At 35.4% G+C, this 19,936-nt stretch overlaps 1 protein-coding gene across 2 annotated transcripts in view; it reads left to right on the plus strand.

The window, feature by feature from the left end:
* The window catches only part of DBF4 (DBF4 zinc finger), a 34,566-nt gene that overhangs the window by 1,135 nt on the left and 13,495 nt on the right, over positions 1–19,936 (plus strand). For both annotated transcript variants that reach the window (XM_046670611.1, XM_046670612.1), the window contains exons 2-8: positions 361–533; positions 7,305–7,484; positions 9,020–9,070; positions 10,088–10,157; positions 10,359–10,435; positions 18,754–18,790; positions 19,599–19,644. In XM_046670611.1, coding sequence (XP_046526567.1) covers positions 361–533; positions 7,305–7,484; positions 9,020–9,070; positions 10,088–10,157; positions 10,359–10,435; positions 18,754–18,790; positions 19,599–19,644 — 634 coding nt within the window. The remainder of the gene's footprint in view (positions 1–360; positions 534–7,304; positions 7,485–9,019; positions 9,071–10,087; positions 10,158–10,358; positions 10,436–18,753; positions 18,791–19,598; positions 19,645–19,936) is intronic.

Genomic DNA, 19,936 nt, shown 5'->3' on the forward strand with positions numbered 1-19,936 from the left:
AACACGTAGACAAATTCGATATGAAATTAAACCTCTGAGGACTAGGTCATTCTGGGTAACAGAGGTTTCTTGCTTTGCGAAGTGTTTAACATCCTGAGCACCAGTTTTGAGAGTTCATCAGAATGGCAGATACTCCATAAATAAATTTATTGAGTAAATACCCCTTGGAGTTTGCATTCTAGGGAGGAAAATCTTTCGAAAAAATTTTATATAGAAAGATTTTATATAGTTCCTTGCCTTAATGCATAAAACATGAATAATAGCATGACTGTTTCCTGCAGATTCAACTATTGGGTTTTTAAAACAGCAAAAATTTTCTGTCTGCATAAAACATCTAATTCTAAATGTTTTAAACAACAGGTGGAATTCAAGTCAAAAATGAAAAAAACAGACCATCTTTGAAATTTCTGAAAACTGATAACAAACCAGAAAAATCCAAATATAAGCCACTTTGGGGAAAAGTATTTTACATTGATTTACCTTCTGTCACCATATCTGAAAAACTGCAAAAGGACATAAAGGATCTGGGAGGGGTAAGTCAAAACTGCATTTTGACAAAAAGGGAAAAATTTGTAACTTGTGCTGTCTAATGTAGTCCTTTAAAATTTTCATTTTGGAAAACATAACCATATAAGCACCAAGCTCAAAATTTTTGTCAGCTGTTTATCATTAATGAAAAACCATCTGTTTTAACCTTTTGTAGCTTGACAAAACTTTCAGGTTTCTGTAATTTTTAGTCTCGTGTAAAGTTCACGGTGTGAGAAATGAGACTCCCTTGTCCTTGTGGAACTGCTTATTGACTTTTCATTGTAACATTGAGATGTTCTCCAGATAGCAGGAACGCCTTGATTATGATTATTGGAGAGAGACATAAATTTGTCTGGACTAGCTGTAAGTGTTACTTACAGAACAAGGAAAACCTGTTCACACCACAAAAAGTTAAAACTGTTCAAGTGATATAGTGTCAGCAGAATGAATGTCATTAGGGAACAGCATTTTAGATTAAAAATATTGAAAATCTTCTACCTTTTCATTGAGTAAATGATTAGGAAATTAGAAAATTCAGGTAAAATTCTAAGATTTTCTTAGGATTAAGGTAAATTTTAGCAAGTGGGGTTAAGATTTTATTTCCTAATTCTGTTTGAAAGGTTTTGAGTTTGTCAAGGTTAACACCTTTAGTAATCGCAACAGGTCCTGTCATTCCTAGAATAGAAATTTGTAGAAGAATGTGTATCAAGTTTCTTGGAATCGTTTATTGGTGTGATATTTTACTTATCTATCTACGAAAAGATATTTTACGTTTTTGCTATTCATTTTCTTAAAACATTGTCACACGTTTGTCATAGTAGTAGCATGTATCATAATGACCGTATGACTGCATTCCACAAGGTCATGTTTTGTAAGCGTGCCACTGTATTGACTGTACCATCTATCAATAGTGTCTTACTGTGTTAAGCACCTTAGACATTGAGTGAAAGACCCCTCCATTTTAGAAATTCAGTACTTAAAGATCCAGAGAAGTTAAATGACTGGCCCAGGGTAGGATTAGCCTCCTAATTCCCAGACTAACATTTCACCATTCTGTTCCTCTAGCAATTAATGGCTACAAAGTAGCCATCTGATACAGTTTCGCAGCTTTCACAATTATGATGAATAACCTGTTAATCTTTCTGATCTAAATCAGTGATTTTAGATTTGTGTTTTTAGCAGTGGAACCCTTCCAACAAAATCATATTCGGAAGTCCAATGTGTAAAGCCAGTAAAAATGGAACTGCTCTAGCTAAAACAGCAGTATAGAAGTTAGTGCCGAGACTGCTTGCCTTGTCCCCTTTTCTCTCTCCTGTCATCCCCACAGCAGTTCCTGAGGCACTTTGCAAGAACCAAGTTTTTTTGTTGTTGTAAGTGCGTCCCTTCACCCTTTGTGCCCACCCACCACCCCATTCCCCCAGTAACCACTAAATAGTTCTCTTTGTCCATGTGTGTGTTTATCTTCCACATATGAGTGGAGTCATACAGTGTTGGTCTTTCTCTTTGCAAGAAACACATTTTGAATTAACTTATGCATCAGATAATAGTTGAGAGACTTTTTGGTTTGTACACTTTAAATTTTTATCCAAAAATGGTTTGAAGTAGACCAATGAAGTGAGGAACATATTTAAGGACATGAGTTTCCAGACTTTCCCCTAAAGTTGTGGATTTTCAACTGAATTTGATTTGTTAACTTTATTCCTTAATTTTTCTTTAAAAAAAAATTTTTTTTTTTAAGGAAGATTAGCCTTGAGCTAACTGCTGCCAATCCTCCTCTTTTTTGCTGAGGAAGACTGGCCCTGAGCTAATATTCATGCCCGTCTTCCTTTACTTTATATGTGGGATGCCTACCACAGCATGGCTTGCCAAGCAGTGTCATGTCTGCTCCCGGGATCGGAACTGGCAAACCCCAGACCACTGAAGCAGAACATGCGAACTTAACCGCTGTGCCACCAGGCCGGCCCCTCTTTTTAAAATTTTTTTTATCAAATTCTCATCTCCCCCTACCTTTCTAGTACTTCACTCATGTCGTAATTTCTGTCCCTAGCACATTACCATTTCTATCCTAAAAAAGTCTTTGTTATGATCTCCTAACTGAACTATAGAGGAACTTTGACCTCTAGACACTAATTTAAGACTAAGATTCAACTTTAAGGAATATTTAGTTGAATAGATATTCCTTAGACAGATTATGCTTATTAACTGTTAGGAATACTTAGGTCCTTTATCATTTTATAATTTATCTTTCTTCATATTATTACTGGTGTTGTCCTTTTCTTTAGTTGTCCACTTTATGCATTTGTTTTCTCTAGTCTTAATGAAAACATCCAAATACCCCATTTATCTGGAGAGTACACTTCTGACAAATTGAAGCACTGAGAGCGCAGCAGTGAAGTCTGGCATAACAGGAAAATAATTAATAGCAAGGAAAAATATCTGTTACAAAACCATCTTAAAAGGACATGGAACCGACCACATTTAGGTCCATGTCCAAACAGTTTGGGCTAAAATAAGGCAGTTAGGGAAGACTAGAGATGAAAGGGCAGATACCTTGCCATATGAATTTGAAGACAGAGTTACTTTTTTGTTCATTGTGACTTTGAGTCATCAGAAAACAAGTTTTGAGTTTACTCTTTAAAAGACACAGATTCAACAATAAGTAGTAAATTGGGGACCGGCCCTGTGGCTGAGTGGTTAAGTTAGCACGCTGCGCTTCGGCAGCCCAGGATTTCGCAGGTTTGGATCCTTGGTGCGGACATGGCACCGTTCATTAGGCCGTGTTGAAATGGCATCCCACATGCCACAACTAGAAGGACCCACAACTAAAATATACAACTATGTACTGGGGGGATTTGGGGAGAAAAAGCAGAAAAAAAAAGATTGGCAACAGTTGTTAGCTTAGGTGCCAGTCTTTAAAAAAAACAAACAAAACAATAGGTAGTAAATTGAAAACCATAATAAAATTAAGTCAACAGTACAGGGCATGATAGTAAGTGTTTTGGTAGATTCAAAAATGAATCTGATGGGGGCTGGCCCTGTGGCCGAGCGGTTAAGTTTGCATGCTCCGCTGCAGGCGGCCCAGTGTTTCGTTGGTTCGAATCCTGGGCCGGACATGGTACTGCTCATCAAACCACGCTGAGGCAGCGTCCCACATGCCACAACTAGAAGGACCCACAACAAAGAATATACAACTGTGTACCGGGGGGCTTTGGGGAGAAAAAGGAAAAAAATAAAATCTTTAAAAAAAAAAAAATGAACCTGATGTCCATCCTGCCCTCAACTTCTAGTCTAGGTAGAGATGACATGGGTACAATTAATATTAATACAACATAGGATGTCAAGAAGAGGGAGAGATTACTTCCAACTGAGGAATCTTGGAGCGCGTTGTATAGACACAATTTGAACTCAGCTTTGAAGAATGATTATGGTTTGGACACATGGAAATTGATTCAAAAATTATTCTACCATTGTCTCCCATATGCCAGCACTATTTTAGATGCCAAGGATGCAAAAATAAGTAAGATAAAGTCTAGTCCTCTAGGAATTCTCAGTCTGTGGGAACATCAGACACCTAAAGAAATAATTTATGGTATAGCATTGTCAGTGCTTTAACAGAAATTATCTAGAAATTGCCGTTAGTATACAGAAATGGAAATGATTAACTCTGCCTTTAGTAATCATAGCAGAGATAAATTTTGAGCTGAGTCTTTAAAGCCTAGTAGGAATATACCAAGCAGAATGGACAACCTAAATAGAGGAAAGAGCATATTTAAGATAGATGTCCGGGCCGACCCAGTGGCACAGCAGTTAAGTGCACACGTTCCATTTTGGTGGCCCGGGGTTCTCCAGTTCGGATCCCGGGTGCAGACATGACACCATTTGGCAAGCCATCGTGTGGCAGGCATCCCACATATAAAGTAGAGGAAGATGGGCACAGATGTTAGCTGAGGGCCAGGCTTCCTCAGGAAAAAGAGAAGGATTGACAGCAGTTAGCTCAGGGCTAATATTCCTCAAAAAAAATAAAAAATAGATGTCTGTGTGGTTTGAGCAACTGCTGATTATGAAATATGACTTTAGCTTTGGATTTAGATAGGGGGAGCAAGAAACGATGTTATATTGGGGCCAGATTGTAAAAAAACATTTTATTCACTGCTGAAGAGTTATAAGTCAAGTATGGGAAATGGAAAACCAAAGTAAATGTGTGGTACTAGTATAAAGACAGACGTATAGACCAATGCAATAGAATAGAAAGCCCATAAATAGATCTTCATATATATGATCAATCAGTTTTTCATCAGGAGTGCCAAGACCAGTCAGTTGCAAAAGGATAATCATTTCAACAACTTACGCTAGGAAAACTGGATATCCACATGCAAAAGAAGTTATGTCCTTATTGTACAGCATATGCTAAAATTATTTGAAATGGATCAAGACCTAAACATAAGAGCTAAAATTCTTAGCAGAAAATAGAGAGAAAAATCTTCATAGCATTGGATTTGGTGTGGATTCTTTGCATATGACACCAAAAGCACAGGCAACAAATGAAGAAATAGATAAATTAGTCTTCATAAAAATGAAAAAGGTTTTGTGCATCAAAGGACACTGTCAAGAGGGTGAAAAGACAACCCACGGAATAGGAGGAAAAGATATTTGCAAATTACATATCTGATAAGGGATTAATATCCAGAATATATAAAGATCTTCTACCACTCAAAAACAAAAAAGGATTAAAACATGAGCAAAGGACTTGAATAGACATTTCTCCAAAGAAGATATACTAACAGCCAATAAGTACATGAAAAGATTTCAGCATCACTGATTATTAGGTGAATACAAATCAAAACCACAGTAAGATACCACTTCACATTGATTAGGATGGCCACTGTCAAAAAAAATAAGTGTTGTCGAGGATGTGGGGAAACTGGAATCCTTGTGTACTGTTGGTGGGATTGTAAAATGTCGCAACTGCTATGGAAAACAGTATCATAGTTCCTTAGAATATTAAAAATAGAATTACCATATGATCAAGCAGTTCCTCTTCTGCGTATATACCCAAAGAATTGAAAGCCGGCTCTTGAAGAGATATTCATATACCCATGTTCATAGCAGCATTATTCACAATAGCCAAAAGGTGGAAACAACCCACATATTCATCAGCAGATGAATGGATAAACAAAATGTGGTATACATGTACAATGGAATATTATTTAACCTTGAAACAGAATGAAATTCTGGTCCATGCTACAACATGAGTGAACCTTGAAAAAATTGTGCTAAGTGAAATAAGCCAGGCACAAAAGGACAAATATAGGATTCCACTTATATGAGGTACCTAGAATAGTCAAATTCATAGAAACAGTAGAATAGAGATTAAAAGGGGTAGGGGAGAATGGGGATTTATTTTATGGGCACTGTTTTCAGTTTGGGATGATAAAAAGGTCTGGAAATGGATAGTGGTAATGGTTGCACAACATTGTGAATGTACTTAATGCCACTGAATTGGACACTTAAAAATGATTAAAATGGTAAATTTTATATATATTTTATCGCAATTTTTAAAAATCGTGTAGGAGATTGGGCTTCTCTTGAAAAGTTGGAACCTTTGGCAGTGCTCGGGCCACATATTTATGAAAATGAAGAAAGTATTTGATGTGTAAATTGTTCATTTATATTCCAGCCAGCCCTTGTAGGCATTTGACTTTGTGATCCTTGGAATAAATAAATATGGATACTTACTTTATTTTCTCGTCGATGAAAATGTTGCTCTGAAAAAAAGGAATTAGTCATTTGCATTTAACCAAGAGGGCCACTGGTCTTAGCAGCAAATTCTGCTTGATGCTTAGATGAAATTAACCCATCTATACACACTTCATTTCATTTTTTTAATTATCCCCATTTATATTATGAGATCCTGTGGAAATTAGATATAGCTGTTTAAAATATTTTAGCAGTCTTTCATATATGAAAATAGTTAATGATTAATAGTATTTGTATCTACTTAGTTTAATTTTCCTGCCCTTGGATGGGAGTGATCTTCAATAATATTGACTTTGGTACATGTATTTACAAATTCAGGCATTTAAACAGTGGTTTTCAAATATTTTTGTAGGGAAATTCTCTTCAGACAGTTTTAACACTCTTAAGGTAAGAGTTCCCTCTTTCCCATTAGTTAAGTCTTATGGAAAGATGTCATAACTATATGATTTTGAATTGTGCTGTACAATACGGTAGCCATTAAACACGTGGATATTTAAGTTAATTAAAATAAAATTTAAAATTCAGTTGCTAAGTCACATTAGTTACATTTCAAGCATGCCACATGTGGCAAGTTGCTACCATATTGGACAATACTGATCAAGAACATTTCCATGTCATTGCAGTAAGGTCTACTGGACAGTACTACTTTAGAGCATGGACTTGAATCAGAATACCTGTGTTCAAATTCTTTTAATACTGGTGTAACCTCAAGCAAGTCATTTAACTTCAATTATCTTCTCCACAAAAGCTGGATAATATTGGTACTGTGGGGTTGTTGTGTGGATTAAATTAATTAGGCTATATAAAGTATTTAAAAATAGTGTCTAGCACATGATGCTGTTGTTGTTCTTGAAACTTCCATTGTACTTCCTCAGAGCTCTAGTTCAGAAGAAGGCAATATAAAACCCACCAATTTACTAAAGATTAAAATGCATCAAATTGGCATTTTACCTGTGCCTAGCATATGGAGCAGTTTATGGTTTATATGACTTACCTAAAAATACTTTGTTTTCCTTTAGCGAGTTGAAGAATTTCTGAGCAAAGATATCAGTTATCTTATTTCAAATAAAAAGGAAGCTAAATTTGCACAAACCTTGGGACGAATTTCTCCTGTACCAAGTCCAGAATCTGCATATACTGCAGAAACTACTTCACCTCATCCCAGCCATGATGGAAGTTCATTTAAGTCTCCAGATTCAGTAAGTCTCTTAAATATGCTTTGAGACTCTCAGAAAGGCTGTATCCTGAGGAGCTCATGATTTTCAAGAGCAAGCTGGCAGCAGAGTTCACTTAGGTAGAACAATATCTACATTATGTGTGGCTTTCCAATTGTTAATGAGGTTGCTCTATTAGAGAACAGTGATTTTTCTAACATTACTTGTGTAGTCATAGTCTGATTCCTAAAATATACCCTTGCATTTAGGCATGGTTTCTATGTTTTCGAATATTTTACAACCAAAAAGTAACAGCAAATCATTGTTTTAAAGAAGAAATAGAAACTTTTTGTTTGTTTGTTTCAGAGCAGGGGTGAGCAAACTGGCCCCTGAGCCAAATTCAGCCTGCCGCCTCTTTTTTATAGCCTTCAACCTAAACATGGTTTTTATGTTTTCAAACCGTTGGGGAAAAGTCAAAAGAAGAATGTTTTGTGGCAAGTGGATATTATATGAAATTCAGATTTCATTCTCCATAAACAAAGTTTTATTGGAATACAGCCATAGCCATTTGTTTGACATGTTGGCTAATTGTTTCCTGGTATACAGGCAGAATTGGATAGTTGCAACATAGACCACATGGCCTGCAGAGCCTAAAGCATGTACTTTCTGGCCCTTAAAGAAAAAGTTTGCCAACCCCTCTTCTAGAATTACTGACATCGTATCCCTACCCCTCCATTGCCAATAAGTTGGAAGATACAGTGAAGGAGAAATTGATTTAATTGAGTGTGGAGAGGGGAAGAGGTTGAAAAATAAGAGGTTTATCTCATTTTTAGATTGAAATGTAGTTATCGTTTTTTAATATCCTCGTCAGCTTATCCTCTGTAGCTGTTTGGGAAGCAGGAAAACTGGGGGCAGGGGAGGAGCAGAAGAAATGAGTTAACGTAAGAGATATCACTTTGAAAGAGACATAAATACATAAAAGAAAAAAATTTGGAGAAGAGACTAAGGAAGACACATATAATCTTTCAGTTAATGCTTCTTTGGAGGAACGTTATATACCAGTAACTAGTTCCAAATTAATTGTTGGTTATAGCATTTCAACTACTTTTCCTAGTATTTTATTTAAAAAATGAAATACCATGTAAAAACAATATATACAGTTTATTCATATTCTTAGATCTTCAGTTTAATAGGACACTAAAATGTAAACTTACTTAATTATAAGTAGAATTTCAGAGGAACCTAACTTTTTAATTTCATGTTGAATAGAATTTACTGTGGAACTTGCCTTGGGTCTCATTCAATTGAGTGAAGTTCCTCCACCAAAAAAAGAGCAAGCAAGCCTTTTAATAGATCTTATTACAAAGCCCCTAAAGGAAATCACTTTTTACCATACTTTTTTTGTGTTGATAGTCATTAAGACTTGTACACATAAAATTTATCTACTTTAAATTTCATATATGTATTAAAATTTATAAATTTTATTTATTTATTTTAGCTATTTTATCTTTTTAACCTGTTTCCTACGAGGCACTATGATGTAACTTTTTATGTTTGATTGTTCTCTGGTCTTTTTATAGGTGTGTTTGAGCAGAGGAAAATTATTAGTTGAAAAAGCTATCAAGGACCATGTAAGTAGGAACTTTAAAAATTTACAGTGCATAATCTGTTATTAATAACTCATGCAGAAAAATATTCTTGAAATCTTCCTTTCCTTATTTTTTTTTTTTTAAAGATTGGCACCTGAGCTAACAACTGTTGCCAATCTTCTTTTTTTTTCTTCTTTATCTCCCCAAATCCCCCCAGTATATAGTTGTATATTATAGTGTGGGTCCTTCTAGTTGTAGTACGTGGGACGCTGCCTCAACGTGGCCTGATGAATGGTGCCATGTCCACGCCCAGGATCCGAACCAGAGAAGCCCTGGGCTGCCGCAGCGGAGCACGCAAACTTAACCATTCGGCCACGGGACTGGCCCTCTATCCTTATTTTTAATAGAAAAAGCCTAAATACCAGCATGTGTCTCATTTTACAAAGAACAGAAACTACTTTTCATGAAGAAACATCTCCATCTTGTGGCCTTTTAAAATATTACTGGAGACTTCTGAAGCTTGTGGCATTTTTGGTTTTTTTGGGTTTTTGGTGAGGAAGATTGGCCCTGGCCACCATCTGTAGCCAGTCCTCTTTTTGTTTGAGGAAGAGTGGTCCTGAGCTATCATCTGTGCAGTCTTCCTCTATTTATACGTGGGATACTGCCACAGCGTGGCTTGATGTGCGGTGTGTAGGTTGGCACCTGGGATCCAAACCTGTGAACCCTAGGCCGTCAAAGCAGAGTGCACAGACTCAACTACTACGCCACTAGGCCGGCCCCAACATTTTTGTTTTTTTAAATGAAATAATTTCTTGAAACTATTAACTGTAAGGGTACAGCATGCATTAATATTCAAGAATATGGCAATATGTTAAGCAGGATTGGTTTTAGAAATTCCAGGGAAAAAGTGAGGTCCTCTTTGCTATTGTAACTGCGTAGAGTCTGTTCTGAATAACCACCTCAGTGACATTAAGCTTCAAATAATTATTTTAATTTAGCTCATTTAACATAGTAATTTCCTAGAAAAATTATCAATCTTTTTTTTTTTTTTTTTTACAGGATTTTATTCCTTCAAATAGTATTTTATCAAATGCCTTATCATGGGGGGTAAAAATTCTTCATATCGATGGTAAGGATTTTATAATTATTTTTTGACAATATTTGTTATGCATAGCCATCTCTGTCCCTTGGTTCCTAATTTTACATAGTGAGAATTGTGATAGCAAGAGATAATTCTTTCATCTAAATTTAGTACAATTATAAGAAAATAGTAATGTTTAACTTGAAAGGTAAAAATGCTGATCTTAAACCTTTCTTTCCTTTAATAAAGACATTAGATACTACATTGAACAAAAGAAAAAAGAATTGTATTTACTCAAGAAATCAAGCACTTCTGTAAGAGATGTGGTATGTTATTTTCCTTAATTTTTAAACTAATTAAAGTAATCAACCTTGGTTTTTATTTACATATCTGTAAAATTTTTTTTGATAAGTAGAAAATCTTATTGCCAGAGTATCCTAGGTGTAAGCCTGTACTAAAAGCATGTTTCTGTTATTTGAATAAATTATGTATTACTTAGCTTTAGGATTTACTCATGAAGTAAGAGTTGCCACCTGGATGGTGGCATAATTTGGGGGTTTCTTTTCCTCTTTGGTCCCTGCTGCTTTAGCAGATATTTTTGTTCATTATGCAGGAAAGCCTCACAATTAGTCTATTGCATAAGAAGCTCCTATTATGAATAATATATTCTTTCTGGGAACATAAATAGGAAACATACTTACTTTTCTGCTCTAGAATGGTGGTATAACAAACTCCTGTTATATAGTATACTATCTGGCCTAACCTCCAAATTTTTGTTAAATAAGCACATTGGGCATTGCACTCTGTTAGACCTAATGTTCTCATATCTTCAATCTCTTCCCCTTTTACCAGCTTTCTCCTTGAAGCCTCTGTACGGAAACAAGCCTCTTGCATCTTTTAAAACAAATACTTAAAACCTCCCTTGATCTCAGGTCACTTCCTAACTACTATCCAATCTTTATGTCATCCAAACTTCTTATACCTCCACTTTTATACTTCTCATTCACTCTTCAACTTATGAGGTATAAAACTACTGACCAATTTGCCAAATCAGGTTAACATTTTTCAAAACCAGTTATATTGGTTCTCTCTGCTACTATTCCTTTCCTCCCTGAATTTACCTGTTCTCTTCTGAAACGTCCTTCATCTGTTAGCTTTCTCATGGTTTTTATGTCTCTCAGACCATTCTTTTATGATCTGCTTTTTCTTCACTCAATCCTTGAATGACTAGAATCTAAAAGGAAAATAAATTTTATAGAAGAGTATGTAAAGACATGAAGCCATAAGTAGGAGGCGTGTTTAGGAAGTTTTCTGTAGTATAATACAACTTGACCTGTGAGTGGGAGAATGACAAGACATGAAGCTGGAAAAATTAGCAAGTTCAGATAGGACTTTGCACACTATATAAAGGAATTAGATGTTTATCTTGAAGGGTTTGGAAAATTGTTGCAAGATTATTAATGGGAGAGTAACCTGGTTGAGTAGGCATTTTGGAAAGATCCCTCTGGTTGCCTGGAAAGAATTTCCCTGGAAAAACTGACAAATGGGACAGTGGCTTTTGAACTTTCTTGAACACAGTTTTCAATAAGAAACATACCCTGTGAGTGCATGTTATATACAAAGATTCGTAAAGTCTTCATGAATTTCACATTTTTTATAAATTCACATTTATGTAAGAAATGAACCATTTGCAGAAAGCAACAAATAATTTACTTAATATTTAAATAAAATTCTTAATACTGGGACCAGCCTGGTGGTGCAGTGGTTCAGTTCGCGCATTCTTTTCTGGCGGCCCAGGGTTCGCTGGTTCAGATCCTGGGTGTGGACGTGGCACTGCTTGTCAAGCCATGCTGTGGCAGGTGTCCCACATATAAATTAGAGGAAGATGGGCACGGATGTTAGCTTAGGGCCAGTCTTCCTCAGCAAAAAGAGGAGGATTGGCAGCAGATGTTAGCTCAGGGCTAATCTTCTTCTTCAAAAAAAATTGTTAATACTTTGTTTGGATGTCTTATTTACAAATAAAAAAGTTCCAAATGGTTATTTCCCAATTTTTCCAAAATGATGGGTGAATATTCCTTTATTGAAATATGCTAAACAACGTACAAATTATCCCCACTGCATTTTGTGGATTGTTTGGATTGTATATAGAAATAAATGTATAAAAATTTGAACTCACAAGACGTTTATGGACTCAATACACACATATTACATTTGTCTGTACACACACACCCCTATGTATAATAAGTACGTATCTGAAACAAGTTTCATGAAACAGTAGTTTCCTTAATGTGATTCATGCCAGTATTGCCATAGCATTCTATTGTCATCCTAACAATACTAGTCACAACTCTAAACTGATCTTACAGCCCACTAATAGGTTGTAGTCCACAGTTTAAAGAAGTAGTCTGGGATCTTATGTCAGTAATTGGGAGAAATGTTGAAAGCCTGCTTAAGGCAGTAACAGAAGGGGCCAGCCCCATGGCTGAGTGGTTAATTTCGATCACTCTGCTTCGGCAGCCCGGGGTTTCACCAGTTCGAATCCTGGGCACAGACTTGGCACCATTCATCAGGCCATGCTGACGCAGCATCCTACATGCCACAACTAGAAGGACCCAACTATGTACCGGGGGTCTTTGGGGAAAAAAAGGAAAAATAAAATCTTTGGGAAAAAAAAGGTTAAGTAACAGAAGGGCAGTAAAGATTTGAAAGATACTTATTAACAGGTGTCAGTCCCTAACCAGAGCCTTGAATCTAATGTAAGCTCCATGAGGGCCCAGACATGTCTTTCTTTTTCAACTCTGGGTTTCGTTTACACATGTAACCCGTATTATTCATTCAGTATTCAGCAAATACTCAGTGCCTATTATATGCCAGGCACTAGGAATATTTGCCCTCATGAAACAAGAAAAACAATAAAAAGCTAGGCTAAACAGCTGTGAAACAGTTCTTACTTTTCTCCCTAAACTAAAAGAATAGGAATACCAAATACCTTCATAATCCAGGATGTATAACTGGTCAACTTGGTTCCAATACTTGAATTTTTTTTCTGTATGTGAGGAAAAAATGTTTCTGGAAAATTTTTCGTTTGCCAAGTGCTAAAGCATAAAGTTTTTTAATGAAGATGCTTTTATGGGTCTTGAATGGATGTGTATAAGTTTTATGCACACTAAATAATGTATTTAAATTTTAAGACATTAAAGTCTCATAAATGCTCTTGTTTAGTATGAATTTTTTTAAAAACTTAGTTGGATAAATGTATTTGCTCCACTACTTTATTTAAAATGTTTTGAGGAGCCGGCCCAGTGGCGCAGCGATTAAGTTCGCACGTTCCGTTTCTCAGCGGCCCAGGGTTCTCTGGTTCGGATCCCAAGTGAAGACGTGGCACCACTTGGCATGCCATGCTGTGGTAGGCATCTCACATATAAAGTAGAGGAAGATGGGCACCGATGTTAGCTCGGGGACAGGCTTCCTCAGCAAAAAGAGAGCAGGACTGGCAGTAGTTAGCTCAGGGCTAATCTTCCTCAAAAAAAGAAAAAAATGTTTTGAGGGGTTTTTTCCCTTAGTTTACCAGAAACTTATTTTGTTGAGAATTTTTTACCTATATGTACATGAAGAATGTTGGTCTTTTTCTTTTGCTGTCTTTGGTTTTAGTGTTAGGGTAATGCTGCCCTCATAAAATGCTGGGATGTATTTACACTTCTGTTTTCTAGACCAGTTTTTGTAGAACTGGTTTTATTTCTTAATTTTTTGGTAGAATTCACCAGTAAGATTATCTGGGCCTGGAGTTTTCTCTGTTGAAAATTCTCAAATACGAATTCAATTTCTTTATTAGATAGATGAAATTCAGGTTCTTTCTTTCTTCTTGAGTGCACTTTGGTTTGTATTTTTGTATTTTTTTCAAGGAATTTGTACATTTTGTCTAAATAGTCTGATGGCAAAAGTGTTTGTAATACTCCCTTATTAAGTTAAGCTTTTAATGTCTAGGGGTCTGTAATGTCTCCTCTTTCGTTCCTGATAACGTTATTCTGGTGGTTTTTTTTTTTTTCTCTCTCTCTTGGCCAGCTTGGCTAGAGTTTTGTCAATTTTATTAATCTTTTCAAAGAACCAGCTTTGTTGTAAATTCCCTTTAAGCTCTGCTTTAGGTGCATCACACATTTTATGCTGAATCTTTTCTTAATATATAGACTTTGTTTTTTTTTTAGAGCAGCTTTAGGTTCACAGCCAAATGAGTAGAAGGTACAGATATTTCTCATAGACCCCTTGCCTCCATATACACACAGCCTCCCCCCCCCCCATTATCAACATCCCCCATCAGAGTAGTAACATTTTGTTACAATCGCTGATAGTTTACATTAGGGTTCACTCAGTGTTATACATTCTATGGGTTTAGACAAATGTTTAGTGACATGTATCCACCATCATAGTGTCGTACAGAATAGTTTCAGTGTTCTAAAAATTCTTCATGATCCATCTATTATCCCTCCCTCCCCCACTTACCCCAGGCAACTACTGATCCTTTTACTATCTCCATAGTTTTGCCTTTTCCAGAATGTCATATAGTTGGAACCATATAATATGTACCCTTTTCACATTGGTTTCTTCACTTAGTAATAGGCAAAGTTCCTTCATGTCTTTTCATAGCTTGATAGCTTTTCATGACTTGATAGCTCATTTCTTCTTATGACTCAATATTCCATTGTCTGGATGTGCCACAGTTGACCCATTCACCTTCTGAAAGACATCTTGGTTGCTTCCAAGTTTTGGCAGTTATGGGTAAATTATGGATATAAACATCCATGCACATGTTTTTGTGTAGACATAAGTTTTCAGCTCATTTGGATAAATACCAAGGAGCTTGGTTGCTGGATCATATGGTAAGAGTATGTTTAGTTTTGTAAGAAACCACCAAACTGTCTCCCAAAATGGCATGTACCATTTTGCATTCCCACCAGCAATGAATGAGAGTTCCTGTTGCTGATATGTTGGATTTTCATCTTCATTCAATTAAAAATATTTTGAAATTTGTCTTATGACTTACTCTTTGTCCTGCAGGTTGTTTGGAATCATATCATTTGTTTTAGAATAATTTTGGATTTTCTAGATATTTTTCTGTTACTGATTTGTTTTAATTCTGTTATCGTCAGAGCACTTACTTTGATTTAAGTTCTTTGATTTAAGTCAAGGTTTGCTTTGTTGCCCAGAATATAGTCTGTCTTAGTGCAAGTTCCATGTGTACTTGAAAAAACTGAATATTCTGTTAATGGGTGAAATGTTCCGTACATGTGAAATAGGTCAAGTGGATGGTAGTGTTGTTCAGGTCTTCTGTATCCATACTGATTTTCTGTCTTGTTCTTGGCATTATTGAGGAGGGGCAGTATGGAAGTGCCGAATATAATTAGGGATTTGTGTATTTTTCCTTTCAGTTCTGATTGTTTTTGATTCATGTATTTTGAGTCTTGTTAAGTCTGTACACATCTAATATTCTTATTTCTTCTTGGTGAATTGACATAAATTGACACTTTAATCATTATATGATATCCCTCTCTGTCCCTGTTAGTATTCTTTCTTCTGAAGTCTGTTCTGTCTGATAGGATATAGCTACTCCAGCTTCCTTTTTGACGAGTATTTGTGTGGTGTATCTTTTTGATTCCTTTTACATTTAACATATCTTTGTCTTTATTTTATTATGTTTATTTTGTGTGTGTGGGTGTGTGTGAGGAAGATTGTTACTGAGCTAACATCTGTGCCAATCTTCTATTTTATGTGGGATTCCTCCACAGCATGGGTTAACCAGCAGTGCTAGGTCCGCACCCAGGATCTGAACCTTTGAACCCTGGCCCACCAAAGTAGAGCGCCCGAAACTTACCCACTATGCCACTGGGCCGACCCCTGACTTTATATTTGAAATGAGTCTCTTGTAGACAGTAAAAAGTTGTCTTTTTATCAAATCTGGCCATCTCTATCTTTTAATTGGTATGTTGTGATTTATACTTAATGTAGTTATCAATATCATTGAATTTAGGCCTACCACTCTACTTAATAGTTTTCTTTTGTAGTCACTATAGGATTTAAAATATACATATGTAACCTTTCGCAGTCTATTTTGAATTAATACTGTACCCACTTCGAATAAAATGTAAAAGCCTTAAAATTTTTTGAGCCCTTTTACCTTCCCCCACCAATCTTTATGGCATAGTTATTTTTATTATATCTGCATATATGAAAAATCCACCAGACAATGTTATCCTTTTTGCTTGAAAAAGTCATATGTATTTTAAAGAACTTAAGAGGAGAAAAATAATCTTACTTACCTAAATGTTTATCTTTTATTTTGCTCTTTCTCCTTTGGACTGAACAACTTCCTTTAGCATTTTTTAAGAGCAGGTTTGTTGACAATGAGTTCTCTTAGTTTTCCTCCATTTGAGGTCTTTATTTTGACTTCCTTCTTGCAGTGTATTTTCACCAGATAAAGAATTATGAGTTAAAAGTTTTTTATTTCAGCACTTACAAGTGTTCTACAACTATGTGTTCTGGCTTCCACTGATTCTGATGAGATATCTGCAGTCGTTCAAATTGTTTTTCCCTTATACTTTATGTGTTTTCAAAATTGTTTCTTTGTCTTTGGTTTTCTGAAGTTTGATTGTAATATGCCTAGGCCTGGTATACTTTGAAATTGTTCTATTTGCTGTTCACTGAGCTTCTTGAATCTGTAATTTTATGCTTGAAAATTTTCTGCTATTATTTTGTTAAAATTTTTTTCCTCACCATTGTCTCTCTTTTTCTACAACTCTAATAAAACTGTCAGACTTTTGAATATTGATTATAGCTATATAGATTATAGCTAGGTAATTGCTTGGTCTCTGAGGCTCTGTTCATTTCTTTTCCAGTTTTTTTTTTTTCTCTCTGTTCTTCTAATTGAAGATTTCTATGTATCTGTCATCAAGTTCACTGACAATTTGTTCTGTCATCTTTGTTCTGATATTAAGCCCAACCAATGAATTCTGTATTTCAAATTGTATATTTTTCAGTTCTACTATTTCCATTTGATTCTTTTTTGTAGTTTGTTTTTCTGTTGATAACTTTTATCTTTCCATTCATTTTAAGTGTGTTTACCTTCACTTTAAAGTCTTTTTCTGATAATTCCAACATCAGGAACATCAGCCACAATCAGTTGGCATCTGATTGTCTTTTTCCCTCAAGAATTGATCATGTTTTCCTGGTTCTTAATATATCAGATAATTTTTTACTGCATACTAAACATTGTAAATGTTATGTTGTGTAGACCCCACACCTGTTACGCTTCTCTGGAGAGTGCTGATTTTGTTGTTGTTGTTGCTGTCATTGCTTCAGCAGACAGTCATCCAGTTTTTTCAAACTATCAGTTCTGTCTCAGTTTCTGTTGGTGGCAGTTCTAATTTGTTTTAGTTTTCAAAGACTTCTATACAGCTTTCTGTTTGTTCTGCACATGCATCACTTACAGGTTAGTTCAAAACTTGGGCAGTGGTTTAAATCTTAGTTCCATTTTCAAAGCCCTTGCTGTGCTGCTTTGGGTCTCTCCTTAGCATATGCAGCATAGAGTTTATCATTGGAGATTAAGCCTGGCACTTAATGTGAGTTTATACAGGAAATTTAGGATCATCTTCTCCAGCTTGCTGTTCTCTATGTTTTCCCCTTCACTCTCCAGTCTGCAATGGCCCTTCCTAGTCCCTCTGGTCAGAAATGCATGGTTTCTCAACTTTAGCTGCCTGTGGCACCTTTACAACTGCAGTTTCATAACTGGGGCCCACCCTCAGGGCAAAACTGTAAGAGAAAAGAAAGAAGAAATAATACCAGGTTTCCCTTTGTACTCTTTGGACTGCAGGAGCCTCTCTTCTGGTTCCTTCTAGCCACAAAGACAGAGTTTGTTTAGGAATTTTAGCCACTGGCTCCACTGTTGCTGCCAACTTCGTGACTAGAGGTCCATCCTTTACTTAGCGTTGCAAGCGAAAAGGAGAGGGGAAATGTGAAACTTGGCCCTGTAAAGATAGCCTCTCAAAGTTTTGATTTCCCTCCTCAATATGCCTGCTTTTGTTTACTTTTCAGTTTGCAGATAGTTGCTTAAGTATTTCATCCAGAGTTTTTAGTTTTAATTAGTAGGATTTATTGACCATATTGGATGTATTTCATCTTGACTGGAATTGACAACTAATAAATTTTTTAATAATTCCTTTTTCAGTTTATCACAAAGGTTTTGCTGAATAAGAGCTTAAAAATAACTTACGTAACTATTTTTAGATTGTTTCATTAAGTGTACTTTTCCTTATTGGTTGATTTATTTTTGTGAAGACAAAAACAGTTATAGCTAGAATCCAAGGTACTTATCTGTATTGTATAAGTGAACTTGTATTACTAAGTTCCATATCAATGGTTAAGTTCTTTAATTCTTGAATGATTATTGTTTCCTTTCATTTTTTTGGTTGAGTTGATTTTAAAAAAGCAAGTTTCGCTCTTTTTCTCCCCCACAAAACTACGGTAATCACCCTTCTTTTATGTAGTTCTTTTCCTCTATGATTTTTTTGTCTTGAGGATAGAGAGCAATTGTAGTTGGTGTTTCACTGTACTTTCAAACCCAGTGTTTTCACTACACCTATTTTTTTTTTTGTAGGGGAAAAGAGTAGGTATTGGTACACAGAAAGCAAGAAGTAAGTATTTTGATATCCTTAAATTATGTGGTTAGTTTACTTTTAGAAAACAGAACAAATCATATAAAAATCTTCTAAAAAATATGTAAACAGCCCTTTAAATGACTTCCTTAGTAGTTCTTAGCCATTTTTAGAACATAGACCCCTGTGGCAGTCTGGCGAAGCCTATAGACCCTTTCTCAAAGTAATGTTTTTAAACACATTTTTTAAAAAATCATTGTTACTAAGAAAATCAAATACGTTAGAATTCAGTTATCAGAATATATTTGATAATGAAATAGTGATATACTTGCTTTTATTACCCATTAAAAACAAGTTCTAGCAGTGATTCTAATTCCTCTTGTAGTTTTGAAGTGATAGGCGTAAATGATGGTTTGAGATATCTGTAATAACTGATATGATCTGAAAATATCTGTTTCACTTGATATCAAAATTACAGGCACTGCTAATACTACTGTAATCCTGTTGCTTATATACAAAATTAAAGGAAATGTTAAATTTCAGTTAGAGGTTCGTGAAAAGAAAAGTTGAATTTTTTTTCCTGTTCCAGCTCATGATTCTCCTGAATTCTATTCATAGATCCTTTGGAGGTCCGTTCAGTTTACAAATCTCAGGATATAGACAGAGTTTCTGTTATGTTGGAAATGGGATGATATTGTAAAATACCTCCCTTGAGGCTTAAAACTTTGAATTGAAAAGAAATAGATAATGTATACGTAGTTGGGGTTTTTTTTAGCTAGAGTAGTTTTGTTTACAAAAAAAGAAATGCTGCATTTGTATCTAATATCATGTTTTGTATATTCTCAAGCAGGTAGACTCAAAAAGCCTTTTGTAAAAGTTGAAGATATGGGCCAGTAAGTATCTAAGTTCAATCTGTATGATTTAAATACATTATTAAAGGAGAAAATCTAATTAAGCTATCTTCATTAATACTGTTAGGTCTCTTTATATTAGATTTATATTAATATGCATGTAGGACAAATTACAGAAAGTAGTATTAATTAATTTGTGTTCATGAACTGAATTTAGTTTTAGTATGTTGAAATATCTAGTTTAGAGCAGTCATGAGATCAACTCATTTTTTTAGTTTTTCAGATAACCATTCTCTGGCTTAATGCAGTACCATATGGTTTAGAACTACTACTT

This window comes from Equus quagga, chromosome 8 (assembly GCF_021613505.1).
Source record: "Equus quagga isolate Etosha38 chromosome 8, UCLA_HA_Equagga_1.0, whole genome shotgun sequence".
NCBI classification, from domain to species: domain Eukaryota; kingdom Metazoa; phylum Chordata; class Mammalia; order Perissodactyla; family Equidae; genus Equus; species Equus quagga.